The sequence below is a fragment of the Netta rufina genome (genome assembly GCF_964035555.1).
Source record: "Netta rufina genome assembly, chromosome: 3".
NCBI lineage: Eukaryota > Metazoa > Chordata > Aves > Anseriformes > Anatidae > Netta > Netta rufina.
Window position 1 is genome coordinate 72,674,944 of NC_140125.1, and position 11,507 is coordinate 72,686,450.

The 11,507-nt window shown below is 46.9% G+C and overlaps 1 protein-coding gene across 1 annotated transcript in view; it reads left to right on the forward strand.

The window, feature by feature from the left end:
- The window catches only part of NR2E1 (nuclear receptor subfamily 2 group E member 1), a gene marked incomplete at both ends in the record, with an annotated part of 13,474 nt that extends 3,242 nt beyond the window's left edge, over window positions 1–10,232 (forward strand). Inside the window, 8 exons of the mRNA XM_084284774.1 lie at window positions 1,085–1,230; window positions 1,404–1,491; window positions 1,710–1,945; window positions 2,906–3,052; window positions 7,282–7,378; window positions 7,770–7,919; window positions 8,160–8,265; window positions 10,070–10,232. Coding sequence (XP_084140900.1) covers window positions 1,085–1,230; window positions 1,404–1,491; window positions 1,710–1,945; window positions 2,906–3,052; window positions 7,282–7,378; window positions 7,770–7,919; window positions 8,160–8,265; window positions 10,070–10,232 — 1,133 coding nt within the window. The remainder of the gene's footprint in view (window positions 1–1,084; window positions 1,231–1,403; window positions 1,492–1,709; window positions 1,946–2,905; window positions 3,053–7,281; window positions 7,379–7,769; window positions 7,920–8,159; window positions 8,266–10,069) is intronic.
- Window positions 10,233–11,507: the final 1,275 nt, after the last annotated feature.

Sequence of the window (11,507 nt, forward strand, 5' to 3'; positions counted from 1 at the left end):
GAAAAGAAAAGAAAAGAAAAGAAAAGAAAAGAAAAGAAAAGAAAAGAAAAGAAAAGAAAAGAAAAGAAAAGAAAAGAAAAGAAAAGAAAAGAAAAGAAAAGAAAAGAAAAGAAAATAAAAATAGAGGAGAAAATGTAGAGGAGAAAAAGTATAGGGGAAAAAGTATAGGGAAAAAGTATAGGAGAAAAGAGGAGAAAAAGGAAAGGAAAGGAAAGGAAAGGAAAGGAAAGGAAAGGAAAGGAAAGGAAAGGAAAGGAAAAGGAAAGGAAAGGAAAGGAAAGGAAAGGAAAGGAAAGGAAAGGAAAGGAAAGGAAAGGGAAAGGAAAGGAAAGGAAAGGAAAGGAAAGGAAAGGAAAGGAAAGGAAAGGAAAGGAAAGGAAAGGAAAGGAAAGGAAAGGAAAGGAAAGGAAAGGAAAGGAAAGGAAAGGAAAGGAAAGGAAAGGAAAGGAAAGGAAAGACAAAAAAATGAAAAAATGAAAAACGAAAAAGGAAAAAGGGAAAAGGAAAAGCGGACGGGCAGAGGGAAGCCAGGCTCCCAGCAGGGTTTAGCGGGACTCTCGGCAGGGGCCCGGCCGCCTCTCCTCGAGCTTTTCCCCCTCTCCGGGCGCTGCCGGCCCGGTCCCGGCTCTGCCCCGGGGGTGCCCGCGGTGCCTCCCCCGCCGCTGCCCCCCGGGTGCCGGCTGCCCCCCGCTCCCGGCCCCGGTGCCCGGGCTTGCGGCGGGGACGAGGAGGTCCCCTTCGGCTCCTGGTGGCCCGGTTTGGTTTGGGTTTCTTACGGGGCTCGGTCTGCGGCAGGAACGCCCCCCAAGCCCGCTGCCCCCCCCCCCCCCCCAGCCGCAGCCGCAGCCGCGAGCCCCCCCTTGCAAAGCGGGTCCCGGCGATTACAGGAGATCCGAATAAACGTAGCGGTGCATGAATAATGCTCATTGTGGAAAACTGACACTTGCTCAAGGAAAAGAAAGTTGGCTATAAAATCACTTCATTATTTGCTTGTACCGCAGCTCCGGGGCTAATCCCTCCGGAGGTCAGGCTGCTTAGCGCTCCCTCTCTCCTCTCCCTCCCTCTCTCCCTCCTCCGCTTTCAGGTCGCATTTTGGACATCCCCTGCAAAGTGTGCGGGGACCGCAGCTCCGGGAAGCACTACGGGGTGTACGCCTGCGATGGCTGCTCGGGGTTTTTCAAGCGGAGCATCAGGAGGAACAGGACCTATGTGTGCAAATCGGGGAACCAGGTAGGCTGCGCACCCCTCCCGGAGCCTCTGCGCCCCGAAACAGCCCCGGGGGACACCGGGGAGCCCCGGGGAGGTCGCCGCCGTCGCTGTCTCGGGTGCTGAAGGCTCGGCCCGGCTTGGCCCGGCTCGGTTGGGCTCGGCCCGGCTCTCCCCGATGTCCCTTTGCCTTGCAGGGGGGCTGCCCGGTGGACAAGACACACAGGAACCAGTGCCGGGCCTGCCGGCTGAAGAAGTGCTTGGAAGTCAACATGAACAAAGACGGTACCTGCCGCCTCGCTGGGGCTGGACCCCAAAAAAGGGAGGGAGTCAAGGGCGCCCACCCCAAGGGACCCCCCCCTTTCCTTCCCTTGGGTCGCCCCCTGTGATGGGGGACCCCCAGCAGCGGGTGGGGGCTGGCAGTGGGAAGGACTCGGGGCGGAGGGGACCCCATCCAAGCAGGGGCACCCTTGGGGTCACTGCCTCTCCTCGGTGTCCCGCAGCTGTGCAGCACGAGCGGGGACCCCGGACGTCGACGATACGCAAGCAGGTGGCCCTCTACTTCCGCGGGCACAAGGAGGAGAGCGGCGGCGCCCCGCATTTCCCCGCCGCCGCCCTGCCGGCGCCCGCCTTCTTCACCGCCGTCTCCCAGCTGGAGCCCCACGGCCTGGAGCTGGCCGCCGTCGCCGGCACCCCCGAGAGGCAGGCCCTGGTGGGCCTGGCACAGCCCACCCCCAAGGTCAGACCCCACACCGGCCCCCCAGGGGTACTTGGAGAAGAATGAGGCATGAGGTGCTGCAGGTTGCGGTGGGGACTCTGTTTTTATGTCCCTAAAGTGCTCTGGATAGACAAAGTGCAAGGGGTGAGAGGTCCCAGCAGGATGGAGGGTGCTGAAGGACCAGCTGATAACCCACTCCTCCTGCCTGCAGCCCGCCACGGCCTCAGCTGCACAGGAATGAGCCACCGGGGAATCTTCGTCAAGCCCTTTGCAATAGCATTTCATGTATTTCCAGCACCTAGAAAATTGGACAGCAGACCACTTAAATAGCTCTGCATTTCGAGTTGGTAGCTTGGTGCCATGAACACGACCATCACCTATAGTTGTATATTATGCCTTGCAAAACGCTGAATCAGAAATTATTTAGCTAGTAAATATACAACATGTTTGAAAACATAACTCCATTACGTGCTGTAGGTGGGTACAGTTAGCTCCAGGCATCTGCTTACAGCCTGTTGCAGTCAGGGAGTGAGACAAAGGGTGAGGCTCCACACGGATTTACTGCTCTGCCATGCAAAGCTGGGCTGCTGAAGCAGCCTCTGAAGCACAAGTTATATGCATAAAAAAAAAATCCTTAATCAAACTTGCATTCTTGTAACTCTTCCACCAGAGGCGTGCCACTCTGTGACAGGGTAAAGGATGACACCGTATTTAATAGTTTTTTTTCCCTGATGTAGTAATTTTCTTTTCCCCTCAACACCCTCCGGTGAACTGTTCCAGTAGTGCAGCCCATCCACAAACAGCTCAGAGTGGTTTGGAGGGGGCCCGCTGAAAGCAATGCCATCTGGTTGCAGAACAAGAGAGTGCACACCGCGTACGGGGCACGAGTGTGATTCACTGAATGGCAGCTGGATGGGAGAGGACGGTCAGGCTGCCTCGGTGGCATTGTATGAAGTTGCTTTATTTTCTTTTTGACATTAGTATCCGCACGAAGTCAATGGCACCCCCATGTATCTCTACGAAGTGGCCACCGAATCCGTCTGCGAGTCAGCAGCCAGACTTCTGTTCATGAGCATCAAGTGGGCCAAGAGCGTCCCAGCCTTCTCCACCTTGTCCTTACAAGACCAGGTAAGGCACCTACAGATGAAATGGCATCCGTCGGGCCTGCCTGCTACAGAAGGCTCAGAGCCCAGGTTGGGTCCTAAACCTTCAATTACTTGTGGCTCAACTTTTTCTTCCATAAAATGGGAGACAGTATCTTATTTTCCTCAATGAGATGTGCTTAGTTAAGCATACAGCCCAGGATATGAGTGAGGTAATTTCTGAAATCATTCCCTCCCTCACACCTCTCCTCTCCTCTCCTCTCCTCTCCTCTCCTCTCCTCTCCTCTCCTCTCCTCTCCTCTCCTCTCCTCTCCTCTCCTCTCCTCTCCTCTCCTCTCCTCTCCTCTCCTCTCCTCTCCTCTCCTCTCCTCTCCTCTCCTCTCCTCTCCTCTCCTCTCCTCTCCTCTCCTCTCCTCTCCACATAATTTTTCACCTAGTCAACATTTTTTCCTTGTTCACGTTGGTTTCAGTGAACTTACATTACAATTACTCCAATATAGTGGAAGCCAAATTTGGCCAGCCCCCAATATTTCTCACCGTTAATTAAAATCTTCCCTAATTTGTCTTGTTTTCCCTCTATGACAATTTGCCTTTGCCTCAAGTAAATCACATGTGAACCATACGAGCTGAAGCAATTTCTTAATGACTTGATTCTTGATGAGGACTCTGCGTGCCTTGTAAAACGCACTAATTTTAAAAAAAGTAATCAGATAATTATAAAATGGAAGGGGGGAAATCTATGCAAAGCTCCAATCAAAAAACGGATACCTAACACTTTGATACGATTGAGCTGATTTCACAAAATGGTAACTAGAGATGTTGTGCCTTAGGTGTCACATATACCAGGTTCCAGGGGGAAGGTTTGCAGTTCATATGCAAACACAGATTTTGAACAGAAGGAAAGGACTTCTTAGGAAAAAAGAGGGGTTTCTAACTAAGGGCTAAGGTATTTTGAATAGTCCCTTTTCTAGCACCAGACCCCCATTTTGAAATCCCTGTCATTAGGGTAGACAACCAGGGACAGATTAGACCCCACTCAGCTCCAACTGAGGGGAGGGATGGGGCAGGCCCAGGGGTTACACAGCCACCTTTAGGAAGGCAGCAGCCCCAGATCAAAGTGCTGCTTTCTACTGCTGTCTCCTGCTGCTGTTACTCCTACGGAGCACCAGATCTGCCACATGAAGCAGCTGAAGAAAGGTCCCGACATCAAGAAGAAGCAGCAAGGGTGCTGCTCCAGCAGGGCATGGGAAGGAGACGGATCCATCTCTTGGCCAGTGATGTCCACAGCAAACAACAGTGTCCACAGGAAGCTGAAGAAGCAAAGGAGAAGGCCTCGTTCAGCATAATAAGGATGCATTTCCCAAAAGTCACCTCTGCTTGTGTGGGGAGAAGGTGGGCAGCAGGATTTGGAAGCAAGAGACGTCTCCACTGCACATGACAAACACAGCTCAAACAGCAAGGCCTGCCTCAGCTGCCATAGATAGCAGACTGCTCCCCTTGTCTTTACGTGACCTGCTTCACCTCCAGGGGCTCCCGTTAGTGAATTACTCACGTGTTAAAATCCCAGCCTCTCCTCAACATCCCCTTCACTCACCGGACCTCACCGCGAGCCAACTTTTGGAGCTGCTTGGCTCTGAAGCTCTGACACCGGCCTTTTTCCACGTGATTCCCCTGTCACATTCAGGAGAGCTGGAGAAGAAACAACTCTGATTTTAATCACCTCATATCGCGAATAATCAGACAGTTGATTTTTATAATACTGCCACCGCACTATTTAATTTGACAATGGCCCAGCTGTAAACGTCTGAATTTCTCTTTTTGTATCCCTGACATCTGCTCAAGTAGAGCCTAAAAAACCTTCTCCTGGATTTTGCTTTTGTTTCGTGCTCTTCTGAAAAGGCAAGGACATTGTGATTCCAGGACTCTGTTTCGTCTCGAAGGCAAGGAAATAAGCAGAAGCCAATTTGCTGACAAAACACAAGCCTGCGGATGGCTGTGTCGCTCCCGCACACCTGCCCAGCTTGTCCCTCAGAGAGGCTGGCCCAACGCAAGTCACCAAGAGAAGGTCACGCCAACAAGGATGGGATTGATTCAGGAGCAAAAACAGGTCCTTCAGAAAGCCTGGTATTTCTCGTTTCTTTGAAGGAGGAGGGCTGAGGATGACTTCAGCATGAATTATTTTAATTGGTGGTTTTACAGACTTATGCATAGGCATGAAGAAAGCTTCAGCTATTGGGATAGTCTCTTATTTGTAAAGTCCTCTGACTTTAAACACTTGGGGAAAAAGAACAGATGAAATCGATATCTTCCAGGAACCACCATTCACTACCATTGTATCTGCATGAATGAATGGCAAAAAAAAGTTTTACAAAAGCAAATGAAAGGTTGGCAAATCATTTCCTATGTCATTCAGAAACCTGTATATCCATCAGGATTATCTGGAGGAGGGGAAGACTTGCAGGCAGGTTCAGCTGCTCTCAGACCAGAGCTGAGGTTGGTGCTGTGCCTAGACTCCCCCCACATTTCCTACAAAAATCTGGGCAGCTTCTAGTGTTGTAAAGTCCAATTAATTTATTTCAAACAGTAATTACATGTAAACAGAGGCAGAAATACTTTCCTGTCACAGTTTCCTTAGCCAAGTTCTGCAGAAGTTCTGCAAAGCACATAGCACAAAAAGGCACAAAATGGGCATAAGCCTGTAACGATAAGACTCTGAGAGCTCTTCCTCCCATTTTGATCAGAACAGGGTGGTTTAAAACCCTTAATACTGTTAGGTGCTAACACATAGATAAAGGATTCATTTTTAGTGCATGTTTTCCATACCATTTGTAACTTTCATATATCTGATTCCAAGAAGATAATAATTCATTTGGTATGATTTTTTTTGTTTGTTTGTTGTTTTTGTTTGTTTTTCCTTTTTCATAATCTTCCTAATATATCCTCCTTCCTATCTTCCTAAGATGAGAAGCTGCTGATACTTTCAGGGGCCATAGCAGTATTAATGTGGTTTGCTTTTTTGCTGCATGTTCTGTGCAATCTGTTTTCACTGCATGGAGCCACCAGATGACCCCTTGTGAGTCCACTACAATCCTCAGCCCTCCAAATCTCTCCCACCCTATAGAGAAATGTGATGTCCCAGCCATTTGTATGCACTACAGCATGTCCTTTAGGCTGGGCCAGGGAACTAATGACTTTCTGCTGAAAACCAAGCCCTCCAAACCCCTCCTAAGAGTTGATCCGGGCCAACAATCCATAGATGCTCTCAAGACTTAAATATTTCTGTTCTGGCTCTGCCATCTGCGTTACCAGGAGTCATGTCTCCTCAGATGCACCAGTGCCTCTCCACGGAAATCGATGGCATTGCTTCCAAAAAAAAAACACCACATCATCCATAAAGCCAGACGATGCACAAAAATCGCAGAGAACCAGCAGTGCTGTCAGCTTAGCTGCGGCTGGCACGCTAAGTTCAGAGCCCACTGCCTGGGTGACCGCAGTTTGTGCTGTTAGGGAGAGCTGAAAACATGAGGCGTGTGGCTGTATTCGAGTTCCTCCTCCCTTGCCCCTCCGTCGATGGCTTCCCCAGCCCTGCTTCTCAGGCTTTCTGAAAGGAAACAGCGTTTACTGACTGGAATTCCTGAGTCATTTGAGGCAAAAAGCAGGAAAATAGGTGGTATTGAGTATTTGTATGTGTGTGCAGATGCTGTGCTTGAAAGAGCTGAAGATTTCCTTAGGAAGGAAGGGGTTAAACGTACATATGTGGTCTAAAGCAGTGCTCCCTACCCCGTGATGCGATTCCAGGCTTTTCCTCAGAAATCCTGCCTTCAGGAGGGAAAGGAAGGTAGTCCCTAGAGAGCGATAGGAAAGCACTCTTCCAGCTTGCTCTAGGACAGCTCTACATGGCCACGGAGAGGAGAGCCCACACTGATAGGAGTCATGCTGAAAAATAGAGGCAAGCACTCCTGTCATGGGTGAGCTCTCTGGGGCAGGAGCTGTCACTCCCCTTTCTCTTTCTGCTCCCGTTTGGTGTCCAACACGGTGCACAGGGAGCCAACACCGTGTGTTTCGCTACAATGCATGGACTTATTTCGAGACACCTTCTCAAAAAGCTAAGAGAAGAGCTAACGCATTCTGTGGGGAAAATACCATGACAGGCATTTAAAGTAGTTTTTAAAATAACAGAAATTTACATATTTAAATTGTTTATAAATCTATAAATTATACACTATGTTATATTGTACATCTATTGTATGACAGCTGATGCTTTTGGAAGATGCTTGGAGAGAACTGTTTGTTCTAGGAATAGCACAATGGGCCATTCCAGTTGATGCTAACACTCTACTGGCTGTATCTGGTAAGAATTGCACAATTTAATGACTTTGTTACAAAAATTACCATAAAAATACATTACTGAAAAAAGAACAACATGTAAAGAATAACAAATTCCTACTGAACAATGGAGCATACCTGTCATTTATAAATCTATATTTAAATGCAAATAATGTTGTTTTGTTGTATTCATGACTGCTTGCATTGTCATTTAAATGCAAATTACTGTGTTTGTTATCATCCAAGAGAAGATTTTATATTAACTTTCATACAATATAGTCAGTTTACATGGAACCAGATAGACAAGTGTGACAATAGAATGGATATTGATACACAGGATTTTGTCAGAAATCAATATAAAATAAAGCAAATGCCTTTAATATTATTTATTTCATCTGCTTCTGTTTCTCTTTCAGGCATGAACGGTGACAATACAGATTCTCAGAAGCTGAATAAAATTATTTCAGAAATACAGGCTTTACAGGAGGTTGTGGCTAGATTTAGACAACTCCGGCTAGATGCTACTGAATTTGCCTGTCTCAAATGCATTGTCACTTTTAAAGCTGGTAAGCAGAAATAATCTCTCGCTAGTCTGTCCTGATAGCTTTGAGGTTGCTACTTTAAAGCAAAAAATGACGTTTTAAACCAGATGTAGCGTCACATCACCCAACAGGTTTCCTGGCATTAAATTCCAGTAGTCAGTGCTGTATTTTGAAAGGCTGACAATGGAGTGCTTAGCCCTCACAGATAGCATCAGCTGAACTGTTTTGACCCACGCTGAACTAAGTAACTGATCTGCTTTCCAGTGCCGACACACAGTGGCTCTGAGCTGAGGAGCTTCCGAAACGCTGCCGCGATAGCCGCCCTCCAAGACGAAGCCCAGCTCACCCTGAACAGCTACATTCACACCAGGTAGGTGAGCAGCGCCTCCTTCAAGTCTTTCCTGCAGGCGTAGGGGCCAAATCCTGCTCTGGCTGTAGCAAAAGTGACATTTCCACTGACTGCCGTGGGGACCAGGCTTTTACAGCCAGTACAAATTGACTGCCAGCCTGCTGGGATTTGGCATTTCCCGATGAAATGAGGAAGATGGGGTTTATTCAGACAAATGGAAAATGGTAAAAGGAGGAATCTCCCCTTGCGAAGTGATACTGCTGTGGAGCATTTTGCATTTCAGAAGGCTAGGTTTTCTCTACATTTTATTCTATTAAGCAATGCCAATAGTGACACTCAACATCTCACCCCACAGCACTGTAAGTGCTTTTCACCCAAGATCTCCAATACAGTTAGTTCCCCATGTCATTTCGCCCATTTTGTAGACAAATTGAGACACGGGGAAGCTACATGGCTCTTCTGAGATGCTATCCTAAATCTGTGTTCAGGTTGAAATGAAAAACCCGCAACTTGCGAATCCCATTTTGGTGACAGAGCAGGGTGATGCGAATCATTGCTTTGGGAAGAAAAGATTACCTGTCCCATCTAGCACAAGAGTCCCATGGGGTACAGGAATGTTAAAACCTGCTGTAAAAGTTGTAGCTGACATGCCATGAAGTATACGGAGGTAAACTCAGGAATGGATGAAATGTACTGTGCGAAATGCAAACCCACGCTCTGTAACAGCTGGCTGCGAACAGGTGAGCAGCCTCCTGCTATGGACCATTTTGGAGTCGGGGGACGGAGGAGAGGCCAGAAGAATGCACCTAACACCTCCTGCACCAGCTGCTCGGGTGGTTCAGGACTGGGGAGAGCAGCGAGAGGTCTTGCAAAGTCCCAGCCTCAGTCTGTTAGCTGCAGTGGAGGTCCATGAGGCTAGCACAGTGGCAGACAGAGTGGTGCTCAAACAAGCTCAAACTCCCATTGCAGGGTATCAAAGCCTTTCTAGAAAGGGAGAAACCTTAGGTCCACTAACAGAACTGTCACGCTGACTCCAATGGGATGAGGCTTTCTGCTTGTTTCACCCTCAGGCTTGAATTTACTGTCCTGCCAGTGTGACAGCAGTATCAGCCTCCTGATCTCGGTGGAGTCACTCTCAGTAGGACGCAAGGGAGGGCCAACATGAGGAGCAGGATGTTTCTCCGTGACCTACTCCTTCTTTTAGGGACACCACTGCAACTCAGGGCTTGAGAATCACACCGATGTAAAGTCAGTGTAAGCACAACTAGGCTCCATATCCCGTGTTGTGTTGGTTTCAAAAGCTGGGAGAAAGGATGGAAAAGATTATTACGCAAATACATTACCTGGGGACAAAACACAGCTTCTTTAATCAAAAATTTTCTTTCTAAATGTCAATTGTTGTTAAACGTGTAAGGCAACCAGAAGGAGGCAAAATGATTACCATGACAATCCAGCTAGGTCTAAATTGCACTTTAAATGACAGGGTATTTATTATAGGTCAAGCTCTTCCCTGAACTGCATCAAGAACATAGTTGTTGTCTGAGAGACAAACCAGAGCAGATCCTGCCTCTGTATTGCTCCTGCTCTGAGGGGATAAACAAAGGAGCTAATCAAAACTCAGAGACCTTGGTCTATATTCCGCTAACCTCCATTAGGAGAGTTTGCCTTGGGGTCAACCTTCTGGCTCATGTGAGTACAAAACAGGGTTTTAGCACAGGTAGCGCCCATCTGTGCAATTTTTCTACGAAGTGAAAGATTTTCTTTGGAAAAAACATCTAAAAACTTCAATAACAGTTTTTTTTTTTTCCCTCTCTCCGTTTCCCAGGTACCCCACACAACCCTGTCGTTTTGGAAAACTTTTATTGCTTTTACCAGCTTTACGTTCGATTAGTCCATCTACAATAGAAGAAGTGTTTTTCAAAAAGACCATTGGGAATGTACCAATTACAAGACTGCTTTCAGATATGTACAAATCCAGTGACATATAAATTACCTTAAAGCAAACCATCAGGACGGACAGTTTGAGAAGAACTTTTATCTATGGAGAATAAGCCTCAACTAACAAAACCTACAGGAAGCATAAGCCTGGGAATGTTTAGCCTTTAAACTCATTGACAAAAAATACCCCAGTAGATATGATTCTGCTGCTCTGAACAGAGCGATTTAGATCATGGAGAGAAAGCTTTGTTCTGCAGAAAAAGTGAAAGTGGTTGGAATTTGGCTGCTTTTCCTGTTAGTACAGGATGGAGGCAATTCAGATGCCAGTCATAGTTAACAAAGACTCCGCTATTCTCTCATTTAACTGGCAGATCCGAGACAAAATGTGAAAGAAGGTACTTTAGTTTGTTCGGTATTTGGAACTGGGTGACCAAGCTTGGCTTCTGTTGTGACGCGAGATGCGGTGGCCTTCAGAACTGTTTTAAAAGTAGCCTATGTTGGTAAAATGTTTTAATACGGTAGGCAACATTTAAGACCAGGTTACCAAAACATTGCTTCTGCTCTAATACATCATGAAGTGGCCTTCAGAACTGATTAAAAAGTAGCTTATGACGGCAGTTCCATTCTTCCTGCAAAACGAGCTGGTGATCTCTGACGCAGCGTCACCAGATGTCGTTTGGTTAACATCTCAAGACAGAAGAGCTTTACACACCTCCTCCCCAACCTTCCCTTCTTCTTACACACACAAGCACCCACCCAAACACACCCCCGAAAAAAAAGTCCGAGTCAAGAAAGGAAGACTAAAACAGCAAAACCAAATCCAATGGAGATGACCGCTTCAGTGACCTGCTGGCTGTCCCGTTGGCACAGTGCTGAAACCAAAGGCAACGGTGGCCAAACTCTTTGTCAATGAGATGTGCAGAGAAGTGAAATGACTCTAAAGAAATCAACGGAAGGGATTTTATTTCAAAGAAATAAAGGTGGCTGACTGATACGATGCTAACAATTTCCCAAAGTCTCCAATGCCTTCTTAGAAAACTCCAGGTTCTAATTTTGAAGCCTTGTTCGCCTACACCCTCTCACACACAAAAACATTATAAGCTGCTTATTTGATGTATGAAACATGTAGGAAAAAAAAACATTTAAAGATAGCTGCTGTACTTTTCAAAATTTGATTTGTTATTAGAAACTAGCACTGAGAAAAATCAGCACTTGGACTATCATAGAATGAGTAAAACTTTTCCTGTACAAAGTGGATTAACTGATTTGTGAAGTTAAAAAGTTGTACTCATTGTATTTACAAAGAATAAAAATATATTGAATTT